Genomic DNA, 19,229 nt, shown 5'->3' on the forward strand with positions numbered 1-19,229 from the left:
TGCTTGATCAAAGTTTCTACGATGGTATGTGGTTGGATTTTTTTAAAAATAAATCGCAACATGCGTTGCAGTGTTCAGCTTCAAATCATGCTCCCTTATTGGTGGTCTCAACTATTATCCCAAAGCCATGAAATATTCCTTTTAGGTTCCACCGTTTCTAGATGGAGGATTATAGCTTCAAATCAATGACCCAAGAGTCATGGAATCAGAAAGTCTGAGGGAATCCCATTTATGTTCTAACTCAAAAATTGAAGTGTGTGAAGGGGACTCTCAAGATGTGGGCTAGAGAGATGTTTGCCAACTTGGACAAGGAAATGGAGAAAGCTACTTTAGTGTTGAACTCGGGCACTATGAGATTGATTTATTAGGAATGTCTGATGAATTGTTCAATAAAGAGCCAGATGCCAAGACAGCCTTATTAAAATCCTTTCAAATGGAGGAGGAGTTGTGGTCAGAGAAAGCAAAGCTTAGGTGGATGAAAGAAGGTGATCGCAAAAAATTCTTTCATCTATCAGTGAAAATAGTGAATCATCTTCTTCTTCGCTCGAGGATATAGCACACTACATCGGGGTGTGAATCTAGTTAAATCTCTGTGTCTTGCGTGAACATATTTGTTTTTCTTTGTTTTCTTTGGTGTTGGTTCTAACACACTGTTATGTCATCAAAATAAATCTCTGATCATAATATTGCTCCATCTGCAAAGGGATAGATAAGACCCATTACAGTGTCAATTATTCCAATATAGTACGGCCCATTACAGCGACATTAGATTCTATCTTCCCAAGCCTTCTATTGGAACCATGTTTGATTGAGTCAGACTCGTCTTCGGTGGTGTCTGCAGTGCAAAATAATCAGATTCCATGTTCTGTACTTCAGAGATGGATGTTTGCTCTTCCATTCTTGAATTCTATCTCATGGAAGATCACTAACTGCTTCAGGGAGGCCAATCCCATTGTAGACTATCTTGCTAAGAAGGCTTCAAAATCGGGAGTTAGCGATACCTCCATGTCCTTTCCAAGTCATGTCTCGGTGGATTTGGAAAATGATGTGTTGGACAGGCACCGTTTTAGATTCTACTAGGGCGCGGCTTGTTCTCTCTGCTGATGGCCATGCCGAAGGTGGAGTTTGCAAGTTGCTTTAATGGTTTCTGCCTTGTCTGCTTCTGTTTGGTTTTTGTAATGTATTTCTTTTTGCTCTTTTAATAAAATTATCCTTTTTAGCGAAAAAAAATATTGAAACCATGTTTGACCTAATCCTTAATAATGGCTCATAGGAAACTTGGTAAAGTTATGTTCAAGTTCAGTCTCTCCCATATATAATTTATTTTCTCAATATTTCTCTCATGCCATGTGTAGATAAAAAAGGATGTATCTAGTGCTCAGGTTCCTGAGGAGGATCATAATGTATGCAAACTTACCCCCACTTCACAAAAAAATTGTTTCCTAACTCAAACCCGTGACACTAGGTTGCAATGAAGCAACTTTACTATTGCACCAAGGTCCACAATATGTCATGTGTATATCATATCTACAAAGATTTTTTTTTTTTTTTTTAAAGTAAAAGGATTACAAAGAGTTCAAAGTTTGTACCAAGTGTCTTTGATAAAGATTTTCCCAGCCATTGCATTCAAGGCAATTAGTTTGATCAAAGAGATCATAGTTAGCAAGAAGTAATAAGCATTTATTTTTTGAAAACAGGGTTGTAGCCTAATCCTAATATATTTTGAGATTTGTTTGAAACAATAGTTATGATAAGCATGTTGCTAGAGAAATATGGGATCTTAGGTCTTGAAATAAGTTTTGATTCAAAAAGGTTCACTTGAGTTGTGCTTAATTTTTATATGTGCCTGATAAGGAATAATATGTCTCCTCCCTCAGCACGGCTGAAGCGTGTATGCAAACCTGAACAGAAGATTGACCCGCCACCTCGGCCTCTCCTCATGCCAAGCAGCCACCTCAGCCTCTCCTCGTGCTGAGCAGCCACCTCGGCCCTCCATCAGGCCGTGTAGCCACCTCGGCATCTCATCCGGCCGTGCTACCACCTCGGCCCTCCATCAAGCCGTGCTACCACGGCATCTCATCAGGCCATGCTACAACCTCGGCCCTCCATCAGGTCATGCTATCACCTCGGCCCTTCATCAGGCCGTGCTGCCACCTCGGCATCTCATCAGGTCGTGCTACTACCTCAGCCTTCCATCAGGTCGTGCTGCCACCTCGGCCCTCCATCAGGCCATGCTGTCACCTCGGCCCTCCATCAGGCCGTGCTGCTACCTCGGCCTCTCCTCGTGCAGAGCAGCCACCTCAGCCTCTCCTCATTCCGAGCAGCCATCTCGGCCTCTCCTCGTGCAGACCAGCCACCTCGGCCTCTCCTCATGCCAAGCAGCCACCTTGGCCTCCCCTCATGCCGACCTGTCACCTCGGCTCAGGACAGTCAAGTAAGGCACCTAGAAATGTGCACACATCCACTTCTACATTCAAGGGGCGTGATCCCTGATCACGGGGCAGGACTCTATCCACTACACGTCATCAGAGGCATCCACCCCTCTCATGACTTGCACCTCCGAGATTAAAGGAAAATATTTCCAGAACATGTCCTGGAACCCAGAATATTCCCAGAATCACAGAGCCACTCCCCTTAAGGACTCTACGCCTAAACATGACTCTCCACAAACGCCCCTCCTTCTCTCTCCATCAGCAGCCTATAAATATCATGGTAAATCTCCATCATGGGGGATCAATCACTTCTTTTACTGGAAAAGATCTCTTGAGCATCTACTGTGAGAAGATTTGACTTAGGCATCGGAGAGTCCCCTGTCGAGTCAGTCCGGCTCTCTCCTGTTATCTCTTCTGTGTAGGTCGACTAAAGCACCAAGAACTGCAGGGAAGATCATCTATCAATTTTTACCGCATCAGTGCCAAAAGATAGCCAGAAATTAACTTGATTCAAAATATTGGCAGGGTTTGGGTTTTGGGATGCAAGAGTGACCATGTCCCGTCCATATGAAATAACAAGTGATAATAAAAGCATTAAAAAATTGTGTCAAATCACTTTTCAAGATGTTATTAAAATTGAAAAGGTACATGATCAAGTTGGAAAAGAAAAGGTAATGCAAACATTCGGTTCTTAGCCCCAAGTGGCCAGCAGCCCAAACTCTTTTCGAAAAATTGCATGTCAGGAAAACATGCCGAATATTCTCCTATTCATTGTGGCACAAACCATGGGTATGGTCAATATTCACCCATTTATGTAGAATGTCTTTATTGGAAATTCCATCAAGTGCTAATCTCCAAAATACATCTTAAATTTGGGGTGAATTTTAAGTTTCTAAATCAATCGTCGCCATTGAGTGCATGTAGATAAGCAAGCACAACTTTTAGAGCATCCATTAGATTTTGTCAGTAAATTAGTCTTGAGATGTTTTGCAGCAGTTTTAGTTGTGAGAGACCCCTCCGTTAGAAAGATGGCACCACCATCTATCGGAATTAAGGGATATAGTGATTTGGATAATGTAATAAGAGATTGTAACAGGGAGAATGGATTTAAGTAAACATGTGTTCCATTGATCTGTCACCAAGAAATTGTTAGTGTTTTCTGGAGATGGAGATGGAGATGGGGAGAGGGGGCGGGGGAGTTAGAAATCAGGTTATCAAGATAGATCTTATTCCTCCTATGTATCCAAGGATCATCCCAAAAGAAAGAATTGCAACCATTACCTACTTTGATGTGAATCATATTTTCACGGTAGGGAGAGTACTCACTATTGCATTCCAGCATAAAGACCCTCTTAATATTTTATTTTATTATATATATATATATATATATATATTGTGTGTGTGTGGAATATCTTGCTCTGAGAATCTAAGACCAAAAGCTATGCTCATTGTTGAGAACGCGCCACCATAATTTGATAAGGTTTCGGAATCACAGAACCCGAGGCCACCTTGAGTTTTAGGTTGACAAAGTTTCTTCCAAACAATAAGGTGAGTTCTTTTTTGATTGTCATACATGTTTTACTTCCTTTTGACCTAGATATCTATATTAGGACTAGATTTGCAGCTTTACATACATGATGTTTCACTATGCATGTTGATATTTAGGAATGGTCCAATTAGAAAGAGAACAACCCCTGACTAGACAAGGCTGAGTGTGTAACATCTTCTTAGTACGTATTTGAATCTACCTAAGATCCAACCAAACTTTTGCCTTATTTATTTTGAGTAATTCTCTCCCCCTCCTTCAGGAAAAGAGGGAAAGACATTTATGTGTTCTAACCCTTATCTAAATGGTGATTCCTTAAAACGAACATCATCCCCCTCTTCATGACACTTTATTTATTAGATTCACAAGGTGTGTGGAAACCCCTTTATTCCTACACTTAACCTTCAACAAGTTTCAGGATGAATACCACAGAGAACACAACGGTTTTGAAAACCTCCCATATCACATTTTGGAAGCATAACACGAGTTCTACACTTATCATAAATGGATAGCAGTCCATACATCGATCCATTTCAGTATCCTATGCGTCGAAGATGATGTAATTGACATCAATGTTGTCTCCTAAATCATTATCACACGAAGTTGTATAATGGAGAGAGAATATCAGCAAACGGAAATATAAATTTATTTTCTACCCAAGTTAATTCCTCTATAGATTTTCAAACAAGGGAGACGATTGCCACGAAGGAAATCTTTGATTCACCATCAACGCCAACACAAGATTTTCAGCATCTTTACAAATCAAAATAATTTTTGGTAATCTGAGTGGTAACATCCACCTCCCTTTGCATTTGCCCTTATTACATCCACTCCTTTGTGTTTCGTTTATTACAAATAAACCCAGCCCAATTAACACCGTGAGAGAAGTGTTTAGTTTTGAAATTGAAAAGACTACTTTACCCTTATGATATCTTTACCTAAAACAGCCTAATTCAATGACCATTTTACCCTTATTACATCTTCAATCATAAAATCCCAAACTTGGTCTTCAACCCTAGCGGCTGCCCTATCCCCGTTCATGGCGGCCGTCGGCCGGTGGCCGGCTAGTTTAATCTCAACAAGTAGACTAATTAGGCAGCCGGCCGCCGGCCAACTAGTTTAATCTCAACAAGTAGACTAATTAGTCATTACAGCCTTAACTATGCCCTTCCTCCTTCCCTTGGAGCCAGAAGCAATCGCAGAATTAAGTTGTGTAGATTCTTTATTTCTCCTCATGATCGTCGTTACAGGTGATGGCTTTCTTCTTTTTCTTCCGCTCTATTTCCCTTTTTTCTGGGTTTCATGAAGATTTGAACTCTCTAATTTTGGGTTCTTTTTTTCCCTGCCTTTCCTTTTTGTTATCTTATTCTCTTTAATGGTTCTTCCATGAGCTTAACTGGTTTTCTTTCCCTTTTTTTGATTCTTATTCCTCTGTTATTGTCCTCTGTCCCCTCTCATCCCCTTTTCCATTTGTTTACTTGTTTTGAAGATATTTAGGTTTGAAATTAGTTTTGGTTTCTTCAATAAATGCTATTTCGTTATTAATTTTGCGCTAAGAGTGGTGGTGGTGGATGCACACAATCACATGCTTGACCATGTCGATTCAATCCTAGCGATGGAACTCAGAACTTAATAGCCAGAAGGTCTTCAATCTTCATATAGTCTGCTGTGAGGAGATCTACCTTTCAAGTGGTCTTGTTTGGTAGAAATAGACCTTCATTTCCTCAGGAACAGGATGAACGTGATAATCCAAAGGCTCTCAGGTGGGTCACTATGGGTTAGGAGAGTTTAAATTAGTCTGCTTGTGAGACTAAACTCACCAGCCACCAGCCTCCCTAAACTTGTCAGCTGCTGGCAGCAGCTGTGAATAGAGATGACAAAGTTGAAGGGGCAGGGTTGAAGAAAGTTTGGGATTTTAGGATTGAAGATGTAATAAGGGTAAAATGGCCATTGAGTTGGAATGTTTTAGTTAAAGATATTAAAATAATCTTTTCAATTTCAAAATTAAACACCTCACTCATGGTGTTAGTTAAGTTGGGTTTATTTGCAATAAACGAAATACGAATCGAATGAGTGGATATAATAAAGCAAACTTGTAATGAACGAAATATGAAGGAGTGTATGTAATAAAGCAAACATGAGAGGTGGATGTAAATTTTCCTTTTACCTTATTTTATTTTTTTTGGAAAGAGTGAGTGGGACACTAATAACACTTTATAGCAAAGAAGAGGAATTCTTAGACCATACACACTCCTCACGTTTGCTCTTCAAGCATATGGTGACATCAATCCATCTCTCAATGACAGATAAATCACAACACCTACTACTGATTAATCCATGACTCAGCCACCTCGTTGAAAGCAGTTATAGAAGAGCCACACTCGGTCCACGCAGCCATGGCCTCTTCCTTCATTTTCTGACTCCGTTCTCTAAGTACTCTCCCTTCTTCGGATTCCATCAAAGATGTCACCCTTTTCTCAACCTCTGCAGCACTCACCAACCCATCTTCCGATACCTCCATCGGCATTGCCAGCTTCATCTCTTCCACCAAAATTGCCTTGTTCATTCGCTGCTCGGCATAGAGAGGCCACGCCAACATAGGCACCCCTGCACACACCCCTTCCAATACCGAGTTCCACCCACAATGAGTCACGAACCCACCCACCGACTCATGACTCAGCACTTTAACTTGTGGTGCCCATGATTTAACCACAAGACCCGTCTCCTTGTTCCGATCCAAGAAGCCTTGAGGTAACAGGGCCTCCAAATCTGGGTTTTTAATTTCCACAGAGGACAGTTTGCTATTGTCCTCAGAGACCGGCTGGCGCACAACCCACAAGAACCTCTGCCCGCTCTTCTCTAACCCAATAGCGATCTCCCCAACCTGCGCTGCCGTAAACACACCTCGGCTCCCAAAACTCAAGAACACGACACTTTGACTCGGTTGCGCATCAAGCCATGACATGCACTGATTTACAGCTTCACCTTCCCCATTTCGATTTTTATGACTGGCTATCAATGGTCCGATGCAGTAAACAGGTGGGGTTGGAACATCTGGTACGCAGAGCCCATCAGTGATGGCTTTGATCGATCTAGACTCAAGACACTCAAAGGTGTTCACCATAATTCCCTTTGATCTGCGTAGGTTTAAACCAATCTCTAAGAAGTCATGATAGGTCTGTTCCTCTCGATCCTGCGCCGGTTGAGGCAAATACGAGGCCGGCATTGGGGGCAAGCCCGGGAATTGGAGATGGGTCGTGGGTATGTCCTTGAAGCTTGTGGTGGTTTGTTTGTGAAAGATTGGGAGATAGAGAAGGAAAGAGAGGATGACAGCGCCGCCAACGATGAAATAGTAAGTGGGGATGCCTAGATCGGATGCCACGCTGAGGGCTGGGGTAGAGAAGAAATCTATGATAAACGCTCGAACCCTAGAGATCTTCGAGATAGTTTGGAGAGCATTGTGGAGATTTGAGTTGTTGAGGTGAGTGAATTCTGTATGGATCGATGCACGGTATTGATTTGGAGAAGGTTTCATAGAAAGGGAGGGGAGGTGGTGGAAGGTAATGGAATGGGTGGTTTCCGAGACATGGCGAAGGAAGGCGGTGATATCTGTGGTGAGGGTAGGCCCCTCTGCGATGATGACAGTGACGGAGAAGCGGTGGTGGTAGCGGCGGAGAATGAGCTTGCCGAGCTCCACCATTGATATGAGGTGTCCCATGGCCATTACCGGGTATAACACTATACTGCCTTCCATTTCTTACTTAGCTTTCTCCTCTTCTTCTGGCGTTTCTTCTAATGGTTTGTTTGATGAGTATCAACTAGAATCCGAATCAGGTTCACCAAAACAAAAGAGTACAAAATATAAGGACCTGGACGCAAAAAATAAAATATAGGCTAAGATTCCACACAGTGGGTACAGGTAGGGGTGTCAACGGTCCGGGTTGGTGCGGTTTCGGTCCGGTTCCATCGGTTTCGGTGTGAGTTTGGAAGTGACCGAAACCGACCCATTAAGGATTTATCGGTTTCGGTCCGGTGTCGGCTTCGGTGCGGTTTGGGTTCGGGTTGGTACCGGTTTGGATTTATTAGGTTCATTTCAGTTTGGATCGGTTTTTTAAACCGGTATGGAGCCATTAGGAAACAACCAAATGATGAATTGTTGAACTTCGGTTTCTTAAATCGATTTGTAACCGGGTTGGTTTTGGTTTTTGGTATAGTTTGGATTCGATTTTCCATACAAATGTATACAAAACTATTCAAATTTTGATTTTTTTAATGAATTTTGGAGTGTTTCGGTTTCTTACCGGTTTGGTTTCGGTTTCGGTCCGGGTTTTGAGCCGGTTTCGGTTTGGTTTCGGGTTCATCCGGTTTTCGGTGCGGTTCGGTTTGGTTTTGGGGTTACAATACTCGAAACCGAACCGAACCAATAAGGCTTCGGTTCGGTTTGGTCCGGGTTGTTATCTGTTCGGTCCGGCCGGTTTTACCGGTTCGGTTTAGGAATTGACACCCCTAGGTACAGGGTAGTGCACAAGACATCACTGCATTCGTCAGGATTTGAAATTTCTATTTATCAGCTATTTTTTAGTTTTGACTGGTTGATTTCCTTCTTAAAATCAAAGAATCTTCTAGATTAGGTGGAGTTCACGTCTAGATTAGGTGAAGTAGAGGAAGCTTTCCCTATTTTATTCTGCAGAATCCTCCTATTCTTGCTTAGTTTCTTATGTGCCAGGCTCAGGCAAGAGCTTGGTTGGTGTATGGCTGTAAATGTAGGAGTATAACTCAAGCTTAGGAAAATTTTTCCACTAATACTCTCTTATATGATAAGATTCAGTACAGATGAATTATTCGTGTAGTGATCATGAGATAAGGCTATGGAGAGAATAATTTGTGCTAATTTTTATTAATCCCCATATACTTGCCTATAATTATACTAAACTTTATTATCCAGAAAAAACAAATTTTTTTCCCTCCCTTCTTGCTAGCAAAACAAATCATCCATATTTTGGTTATTAAATTTCACTCTACTTTATATCTAAAACCCTTGGATTTGAAATATAAATAAAGATTATTTCTAAAAAATATTTTTACTAAATATGATAAGAAATTTAAATAGTTTATACAATCATGTTGGGTAGGGATTACAAAAGTTCTCTTTTCTAGTTTGAAAATTTTCCCTTCGCTTCTCTTCTATTCCCTTCCCTTCCATATCCTTGCAACCAAACAGAGCCTATGTTACCTTTTTATTGAGCAAGGTATTCCCTCAAGTGAATAATCTGAAGTACGATGGGGTGATAGTCATCTCCCCACAAATGAAATGAAAGGTGTGGGTCAATGGCCACCATCACTCCATCAAGATATATTAGAGATCGAGGTCTCAGTTACGTGCCTGCAAATACGAGAAGTCCTCGAAGCCCATCTCCTTAACCTGCCTCTGAACAGATGGGTAGAACCAGTGTTATCAATTCGGCCGAATAATTCGCGAATTATTCGGCCGAACCGAATTTTTCCGAATTTTATCAAAAATTCGGACCGAATCCGAATTAAAAATAAAATTCTTTAAAATTCGCGACTTTTTCAAAAATGAATATAAATCGCGAATAATTCGGACCGAATCCAAATTAAACCGAATTATTCGGTCCATTTAAACATTATTTTTAAAAAAAAAACCAAAAATAAAAAAAAAAAAATAAAAAAACAATTTAAAAAAAAAAAAACCCAATAAGATTTTTTGACCGCTTTTTTGACCGAATCCTTAAATTAATCGTCCGAATTATTCCGAATAATTCTCCGTCCGAATAATTCCTGAATCCGAATTTGCTAACTATGGGTAGAACTCATTGCATTATGTAATACAAGATCAACTGATGCAGGCCCAACCCAAAGATGTGTCCAAGCCTATCAAGTCAAGTCCAAGAGTACCAAACCTAAAGAGAACAAACCCAAGATCAACAAAACCTTACTAGTGGAGAACCTCTTTAATGTCTCTTGAACTACCTTAGTAGAATAATGATGTGGATAGCTTGTTAGTGTTTGATGACATGGTAGAGAAGTCTTAAAGATTCTCTTGGTCTAAGCTCCTTCAACTACCCCACCCTAGGAGTCTTTCTAAAAGAATCTTCTAACATCTCTTTATTGGGACATTCACTTCAACCTTTGAGCTTGCATCAAGGCACATTAGAGCAGCCAATATCTTTGAATCTACTTTTATTTTTATTTTTATTTTTTCCAAAAGATTCTCTACTTGGGAATTAAGCATGTAATCTCAACCCTTAAAACTCAATGTAATTCAATGGCTGAGATATGGTAGGAACTTTTAAGATTTCTTTTCTTTTGCTTATAAAAGGCCTATATATCTTATTTGTAAGGCAACAAAGTTTTTATAATACAAATTGCTTGAAGCATTTGCCTTGAACCTAGAAGAGTTTCAATCCTACCAAGTAGAGTATGGGCTTTTTAATCTTCTTGCGTCCTTGAAGATTTTTAAGGTGTTCGGTATGGTTAACACATCTTTGAAGAGGGGTTCTCCATCCACATTTATCCTTCCATATTTCCTATTTTATCCATCCATTATCTTTTTCCAGAATTTTGATTTGTAAAACTTGTGTTATCTGCTCATTTTCACCTACCTACCTACAGCCAGAATCTAAAGAGAATTTTTTTTTTATCAAAGTTGTAGCTCCATGAGTCTTCTTCCAGTAGAATTTGTAATCGCATCAATCTGAGTTATATCCAGAGAGTTATGACCAATTTTCTGAGATCACTCTATTCTGTAAAATGTTGTATCTGATTTTAAGTTTATGAGAGCTTGTTTCTAGCACTCTCCCAATCTGAGTGGCGATCTCCCTTGGAGGGATGCATCATTAACCGACCTGTACTTCTTTATGTAGTCTAGCTTCTGCAAAACAAGACAAAACAAAAAATATTCAACATTAATACAAACACAGGGATTGTGAGAACAAATTACGATGACCCATAACAGATGGTGAAAGCTAGGGCAAAAATAATTTGTTCTAAACGATCTCAATGCCCTAAAAATCCCTAACTGAGTTATAGCCTCAAGCATGGCGTTGAAATCAGGAATTAGTAGAAAGAAAATCAAAGGAAACACTTATCGTCGTTTTCAACAATACAACGTTGTAGATATGGGAAGTCGTATTCTTCAAATGCTTCCCTTGTACCAAGGAGCACGATCATCATGCTCATAATCATCATCACTCCAGAGGTCATCTTTGAATAGAGTTGTTGCATTTTCAGAGTTAGACTGGGAAGACAACCAAGCCTCAGGTGTTGCCTCTTGTATATTCATGTGCCAATCGGGGATAAAAATGTCGCCCCAATGTGGTCTAAGGCTGTGTTTGGCAGTCATCCGAAAAAATGTTTTTTATTTTATGGGAACAAGAAAATGGAATCTTCCGTTTGGTGTTCAAGGTTTGTTAGAAACGTTTTTTCGTTTTATGGGAACAAGGAAACGAAATCTTCCGTTTGGTGTCTACAATTTGTTTTTTTATTTTTTTTTATTTTTTTTTTTTGACAAACCGGATAAAAAAAATGCAAGAAACGAGAAATGTTAGAACATGGTTACATGGTAACCATAGAATTTTGTCACAGAAATGGAAAATTCTGATTTTGATATGAAACGTCGTCTTTGGAACAAAATAACTACCAAATATAGCCTAAGTCTCCTAATAGGAGGATCCTCACTCTCCAAGAGGCGCTTGCCCTTATCTTTTAACGCCATTTTCATAGTATCTCAAACTTATCAAGAGCTAAATCTCCACGATTTTGATGCCACCCTTACTACCAGAATCAAGACAAAAAATCTCACCCCAACGTGGGCGATGCTAAACACAAGAGAAGGGAAGAAAATCTTCCAAAAACGATCCAAATCCAGGGCAACTTGCGAAATCTTTGAGGAAAATACAAAATTCCACCTACGAGGAACAAGAGAAAAAAGATAGGAGGGGAAAATAAGGTTTAAAAACCTTAGAAAATCCATAAAGAAGTTCAAGAGCCATTTTTCGGGCCAACTGAGTCTGTTCTCTATCCGACAACCCGTACCTCTTGGTAGACGTCGGTGCACCTCCACCAAGCCAGTGTCGCCGGCGTCCATCTATTATGATTTAAATATATATAAATAATGTATACATATGTGTGCGGAGGGTCGTGGCCCATCAATTCTCTCTCATCACAATTGAGTGGATAGTTTAGGGTTGCAAGTTTGGCCATGATGGCCTGAACTCACCCTTAGCCCACCCTGATCCCGAATAAGTACTGAGTTGAAAATTTTGGCCCTAAGGGTTGGCCCGACCCTGTAATTTCTAACCCTGAGTCAGGATCAAGACGAGTAAGGGTCTTTGACCCGCTCAACCGCCCTGAACCCAACCCTGATTTTTTTATCCTGACTTTGGGACTTGGTTTTGGCCTGACCCGACCCTGGTTTTTGCCCATGATATTGACTTTGGATTTTTTGTTTTCTTAGGATGTTCTCCTCTTTGAATGTTTACTTTAGGATGTTCTCCTCGTGACAAGTAATTTGTGACTATGTATTTTTTATCTCCTCTTTCTAAGAGGAGGTTAGGTGTGCCGGCTGCTTTCCATAGGGGACTTTTCCATGGGAAAGAGAAGAGAGATAGACACAGATCTGGGTATACCGGTGACATACCCAGCCTTTTTTCCCTTTCTATTATGAATATTTTTTTATTTTTTAGTTATTTCATATTTTGCAGGGTTAGGATTAGGGTATACCCAGCTCTTGATGACAAACTATGGTAAGGATTAGGGTCAAAGTCATCCCGGCCCGACCCTGAAAAATCAAGGGCAATCAGGGCTAATTCAATCTCTGATTCCAATCCAAGTTTAAAATTAATCCATATCAAAATCAATATGGACTCTAAATCGATTGTGATTGCTACTAATAAATCGATCGGAATCATTTGTGATTGAATTGGATTAGTATCACCTGTGATCGATCCTAATTCCAGTTGTTTCAAATCACCAATTCTAGGGGTTTGGGGACTAGATCAATGATTTTCATATTTGAGGGCATATTCTAGAATCGACCGTAAAATCAGAAAACCAATTATCTAGTCCCAAAACTCTAGAATCAATGTTTTGGAACAATTAAATTGGGATTGGTCTTGTTGACTTCAATCCAAATCAGTCGATTCATTCAAGGATTTTAAGCTCAAAATGGGGGATTTAATCGGTCCCTGCAACCAATTTCAATCCGGATCAAATCAGAATTTCCTAAATTCGTTCCCTAAAACCCTAGGATCAGCCGTTCCAAAATGGCCTAAATAAAAAATGATCACAGTCGATTCTAATCTAAATTGACGGATTTGACCAGGAATTTTAAACTCAGAAAGTGAATTACTGTGATCTGAACCTCCCTCAACCAATCTTACCTCTGCATCTCCGATCCCCTCCTCTCTCTCTCTCTCTCTCTCTCTCTCTCTCTCTCTCTCTCTCTCTCTCTCTCTCTCTCTCTCTCTCATATTGGCCAGCTCCAAAACCTAAACAATACTGATATGTATCAGTCTGATATAAATCGAACCAATCAAGAAGGTACTCTTTTTTAAATTTTCAGCCGATACCATCAATACATTTCAATATCATATCAATATTGGCCACGGCCAATCCGATACCATATCAATTTATCCAATAGCATATCGACTGATCTGATACCAATACCTACGATTATGATTCCCCGTCATTACTTATTGTCTCAAGGCAGGACAGCTATATTACTTTTTTTCTAAATATTTTTTCTACATGTTCTAATGAATAATTCATGGTAGTTTATTCATTAAAAAAAAAAAAGGAAAATTTATAGTGCCATCCCTTGGAGAATGCCACAATGATAAGACCACCCCTCTATTTCACCAAATTATTCTTAGACCTCCTACCGTCAGTCACTGCTAAGGAATATACCTTATATGTTGATGTCAGCTATTATATTTTATTTTAAATATCAAAATACCTTTATTAAATATAATGTACCTAAAATACCCATGTAATACAGTACAGATAATATCGTAGTGTTCATAACACTCCAAACCGTCCCATCCACAATATGATCAAACACCGGCGGGATCTACACCGTTTAACTCCCCCGTAAAAGTAGGTAGTCCGAAGGAACTGCTCGTCACCTCGGAACGCCGGAACAACGCAGCAGAATTTCCGTTGAGCATCCGCAAGAAGAGGGAAAGAGCGGAGAGTGGAAAGAGTCGGAAGAAAAACCAGAATTGATACTGTTTTGGGCACCCCAGCAGAAACGTAATTGCCGTCGGGTAACCATTGCCGGTTGTCGATTACTGATGGAACGGTGGCGCCGCAATCAATTAGAAACCCTGAAAATTAAGACAAAACGGAGTGATGAGAAACTGAAATTGAAGAAGAATATGTGAGGGCTGAAGGAGTGCCTTTAGGAGGTGACGATTGGCAACGAACGGCGGCGAAGAGGGAGAGAACGATTAGTAGAGAGAAATGCCATGGATGAGGGCGTGAGAGTAGCATTTGACACAAGAAATGGAATAGTAGCATTCGACACAAGAAACAGAATTTTGATTTGGATAGAGACGCATAGAGAGAGAAGTCGAGAGCATATAAAGGGGTCGTTGTGAGTGGGGAAGAAAAGAATCGAAGAGAGAGAGAGAGAGAGAAAGGGACAGGAAGTTTGATTGAGGGAAAACCAATTTTCAGGATAGACGGAACGTCGGAAAATGGAACGGTTACAATCAGTTAGTTAGTCGTAACAAATATTAGGGCTCCCCGGCCCAAATGGACTTGGGTATCGGATCGATCGCCGCGAGTTCCTACTGGTTGCCACTGTCGCTGTTTGTCGCCGTCGCCGGTGCTGTTGCGATCTCCGGTGCTTTGAACAATCGCCCTTGCGTTTGGTGTCTCAATGAAGGTAAATATAGGTAAGGGTGAAGAGAAATTGAGTTAAAAAGATGAGTTTTAATGACAAGGATATAACAATTATTTTAACACTTCACTTAACCGTGACTGACGATAAGGGGTCTGAGAATAATTTGGTGAAACATAGGGAGTGATCTTATAATTGTGGCATTCTCCAAGGGGTGGTGCGAATAAATTTCCCTAAAAAAAAAAGTGATCATATATATTCCAGATCAACATTTTAGATCCATATTTTATGAAAAACTATTGCAAAGAACTCATGACGCTCATGTGAACATAACAACATCTGATTTGTTAATGTGTTCACTAGCCTTTTGCCCTTAATTTTTCTAAATATTTTCTCCACTTGTGGATTCCATGTAGCTTTTCTAATGGATAGGAAGTTATTTTTTATTTAAAATATATATATATATATATATATATATAATTGTTTGGACACCCCTGTACTATGGCAAGGTTATTTGACACCTTGAAGTTTGAAAAGTTTACTTGAAACCCCATTAAACCAGATGGTGTCAATCTGCTGGTAGTGGTTGAATAAAAATATCATTTAATGAGGGTAAAAATACCACCCACTAATCTGATAGCGACATGTGACCTATTACGTGGGGCTTGAACAGTTTGGAGAGAGTGAATGGGTCATCCCTGAAGAGCTATCGTGGATCACATCCTTAAAGAGCGATCATGGGTCATCCTTGAAGAGCAATCGTGGGCCATCCCTGAAGAGCGATCATGGGCCATCTCTGAAGAGCGATTGTGGGTCATCCCTAAAGAGCGCGATTGTGGGTCATCCTCGAAGAGTGACCATAGGTCATACCCAAAAAGCGATGGTAGGTCATCCCCAAAGAGTGACCGTGGATCATCCCTGAAGAGTGACTGTAGGTCATCCTTGAAGAGCTGACCTCCCACACCATCGCTTAACCGAGCTACCCAGCTACCAATGCTCAATCAAATAACCGATCTATCAGCACTTTGAGAATCTTAAATAAAAAGTAAAAGGGAAAATTACATCCCCCTTCCTTGTAGTTTTCTGAAATTACGTGTGAGTCCAAGGGTTTGAGTGATTTACGACCCTCTCCCCTAAAGCTGACAGTGTGAGTATTCTGTTAATTTTAAACATCAAAAGACTTAAATAACCTTTTAGTAAAGAAAGTCTTGAGTTGAGAGAACCATTATACCCTTTTAGACCTGAATACCCATTAAAATAGAGATTGTTCACACAAGAGAGAACCGTTGGAGAAGGTGAAGTTCGATACCTTCGCAAATTGCCCTTTGCAACCAAATACAGGTGAAGAAGAAGCTCAGTTTCCATCGATTCACGTCGGAGAACCCAGGTAAGCGAACATTCAACCGAAACGTAGTGTGTGTATGCCCTTTCTCTCAATATATATTTAAGAAAATATGAGCTGATTACCTTGACATCCTAGAAAAGGGTTACCTTCAAAATCATCAGGGCAGTTACACAGGTAGCCGGGGCCATTGATTGAATTAAAGCAGTAGCTATGTGGACCACAAGCATAAGATTTTTTTATCATGAACTGCTTCTTCACATATCTGATTCCCAATAGCCCAATCCAACACCATAGGAAGACTTGATTTATCTAATTCAGCCGAAAGATTTGATTACTCATAACTAAACAGCTTTTGATTAGTCAAGAAATCAAAGTTGCAGAGAACTTCCAATTCCCAGCAGATCCATTACCTATACTCCCAACAGTAATATTAAGAGTTTTGAGACCCTTAGGGATTGTGGTTTGGCAACAACCAATTCCATGGCAAAGCCTTTTAGTCTCATTAAGTGGCAAGCTATCGCATAGAGACACACACGAAAACAGAGTATATTGAAGGTAAATCGCTCAAACCCTTGCTTCCTTTTTCCTCTTTATAAATTTGAAGATACAGAGGGCCCTCTTACCAAATCAGAGGGAAATCGCAGCACAAACAACTCTAATAATAGCTTGAGGGAAATTGTAGCAAGAAGATCACATGGTTCTGCAAGTTTCTCACGGTTTCTTGAGAGAAATCGCAATACACTGCACCAGCGTCAATCGAACCTTCCACAAGGTTCTCACGGTTTCATTCTAGATACCCGCTTCTCACTATTCCTTCCAGAGGTAGAAGAAGTAGATCTTCTCACAGTTTCATTCCAGAGGACGATTTGCAAATTAGGGCTTGGAGAGCTTGAAGACGATGAGATTGAAAGAGGATTTCCCTCTTTTCCTAATTGTAAGTGAAGGGTATTTTGGTCTCTTCACTTCGTTATAGGGGTATTTTCAATATAAAATATGTGACCTCACCACATAACAGATTCAAACTCACGGCCACTAACAGATTGGATTCAAACGTAAGAATCTTTCATACTATAGGGGAGGGGGATGTAATTTTCCCAAAATAAAATAAAATAAAAATCTCCAAAAGGGGATCCACTACAAGCTCAGTAGATATTATTGCCAGCTCAACAGAATCTTATCACTTGAAGCAAGCTATCTCTCTAAGAGACCCACTTGAATACGAATTGATCCTAAGCGAAAAAGGAAACAATCTCCCCAAAAGATCCATCTAACTATAATCCTACCAAGAACAATCAATTAATGAGCTTTAGTAATCCAATCAATACTAATGATTTTTTATTCCATAATCTGTGGTGTGGTAATATTAACTTTAAATGTTTGAGTATGTTGTTTTACCAATTAAATAAACAATTAGCCATATCACATGTATGAGGGAAATACATAATGTAAAAAAGTTATATATTTCCACACGGACATTGGGTAATGTTATATTACATTTGAGAAAGAAAAGATTTAGATTGAAATATTATTCTTTTTTTCACCCTCTTATTAGAAGCTTTTTTATGATTATTAATAAATTATATTAGATAATATTGCAAATATAATTTTGATTGTATATCTGTTGGCGCCAAAAATTCAAAATAAGCCCTAATGACGTGGCAGGGGCAATTTTGGGTATATGAAAGTAAACGTGGACTGTCTATATCGATTTATCGCCTACATGTAATACAATATCAGTTTTCTAGAACGGTTAAAGCATGCTTGCATAAGGTGAAGTTAATGGGATAGGTAGAGGCAGCACATTGGAAGGACCACTTCATGAGCAAGGTGGGCAAACAATGTGGGCGATGGAACAGTTAAAGGATTCAAGGTATATAGGGAGAAAAACGTAAGCTTTCCAATTAATTGGGCTAGCATAGTCCAAGATTTGTTTTCAAAATTGGTTTAGTGGTGTTGACTACAGATGGAGTAAGCAGAAAGGATCCAATATGGTAGGTGATCTCTGTGGAGATATTGAATTCCATTAGCACATCTTAATAATATGAAATATATATTACTATGTGTGGACCTAAAGTATTGTTTCCTTAATGGAAAGGAAACCCTAATTTCATTACAAGGTCGGTCTCTACCCTCACCCCTATAAATAGTTATCACTAGCCCATTAAGTGGATGACTAGAGAAACCTAAAGTGTGAAAGAAAAGAGGGTAGACCAGACCAACATTGATCTTGTTGTACAAGGAACATACGAAAAGAGAATTGAGGAGTTGTTATTCTTCAGCCATGGATTCAGGTATGCTTAAAACTTGTCTTTGTAGTGTTTATCATGCATGCTAATCGATTTCCATCAATCGTTTTCGCATTTATTTTCTATCAATGGTATCAGAGCCTCGTTTATAGAGATCGATAGGCTGTATACATATACACTTTTTTGTATTATTCTGAATTTAAAAGCCACGGCTGCTATCCATCTCACTGGAATGTAATTTTGATATGGTTTATTTTAATTTTGCTATTAACATCATGATTTGGATTTAGCAGTAACTCTTTTTTTTAATCATTTGGATCTGATTAAGGATATCGAGATCGACTGCCCTGTGCAGCGGTAGTTTCAAGTATCAGAACCCTTTAAGAAAAGCCAAAAGTTAGAAAGTGGTTCTGATAGAAAATCAAATAAACAACTCTGTATATTTATGGAAGCGCCGAAAGAGTGATAGGGAGAGGGTACTGGGTACCCATTTGCCAACATCTGCAGAATTGATAATAACTATCTTTGAGCCTTCGGTCGTAATCGAGTGAATCGATCCATAAATCTCAGCTTACTATGCGAACGTTTGGTGTGTTTTCTTCTCTTTTAATTGTAACAAATTCCTGATCAAAGCTGGCTTCGGCATGGCGTTCCTTTCCTTCCTTATGTTTTGGGAAGAGGAAGGAGGAGGGGGAATATTCCCTCCCGAATCCTTTTTTTTTTTTTTTTTAAAAGAAGGGTTTGGTCATGGGTGACGAAATTAATTTCTTTTTTAAATCCTTTAAAGTAATGGGCT

At 39.7% G+C, this 19,229-nt stretch overlaps 1 protein-coding gene across 1 annotated transcript; it reads right to left on the bottom strand.

The window, feature by feature from the left end:
* Window positions 1-6,169: 6,169 nt before the first annotated feature.
* LOC122080053 (UDP-glycosyltransferase 88F3-like) lies at window positions 6,170-7,828 on the bottom strand. Its single transcript, XM_042647277.1, has one exon. It carries the CDS (start codon window positions 7,730-7,732, stop codon window positions 6,302-6,304), a length of 1,431 nt encoding a protein of 476 aa, XP_042503211.1. The 5' UTR covers window positions 7,733-7,828; the 3' UTR covers window positions 6,170-6,301.
* Between the last annotated feature and the right edge of the window lie 11,401 nt (window positions 7,829-19,229).

Source organism: Macadamia integrifolia, chromosome 1 (assembly GCF_013358625.1).
Source record: "Macadamia integrifolia cultivar HAES 741 chromosome 1, SCU_Mint_v3, whole genome shotgun sequence".
Lineage (NCBI taxonomy): Eukaryota > Viridiplantae > Streptophyta > Magnoliopsida > Proteales > Proteaceae > Macadamia > Macadamia integrifolia.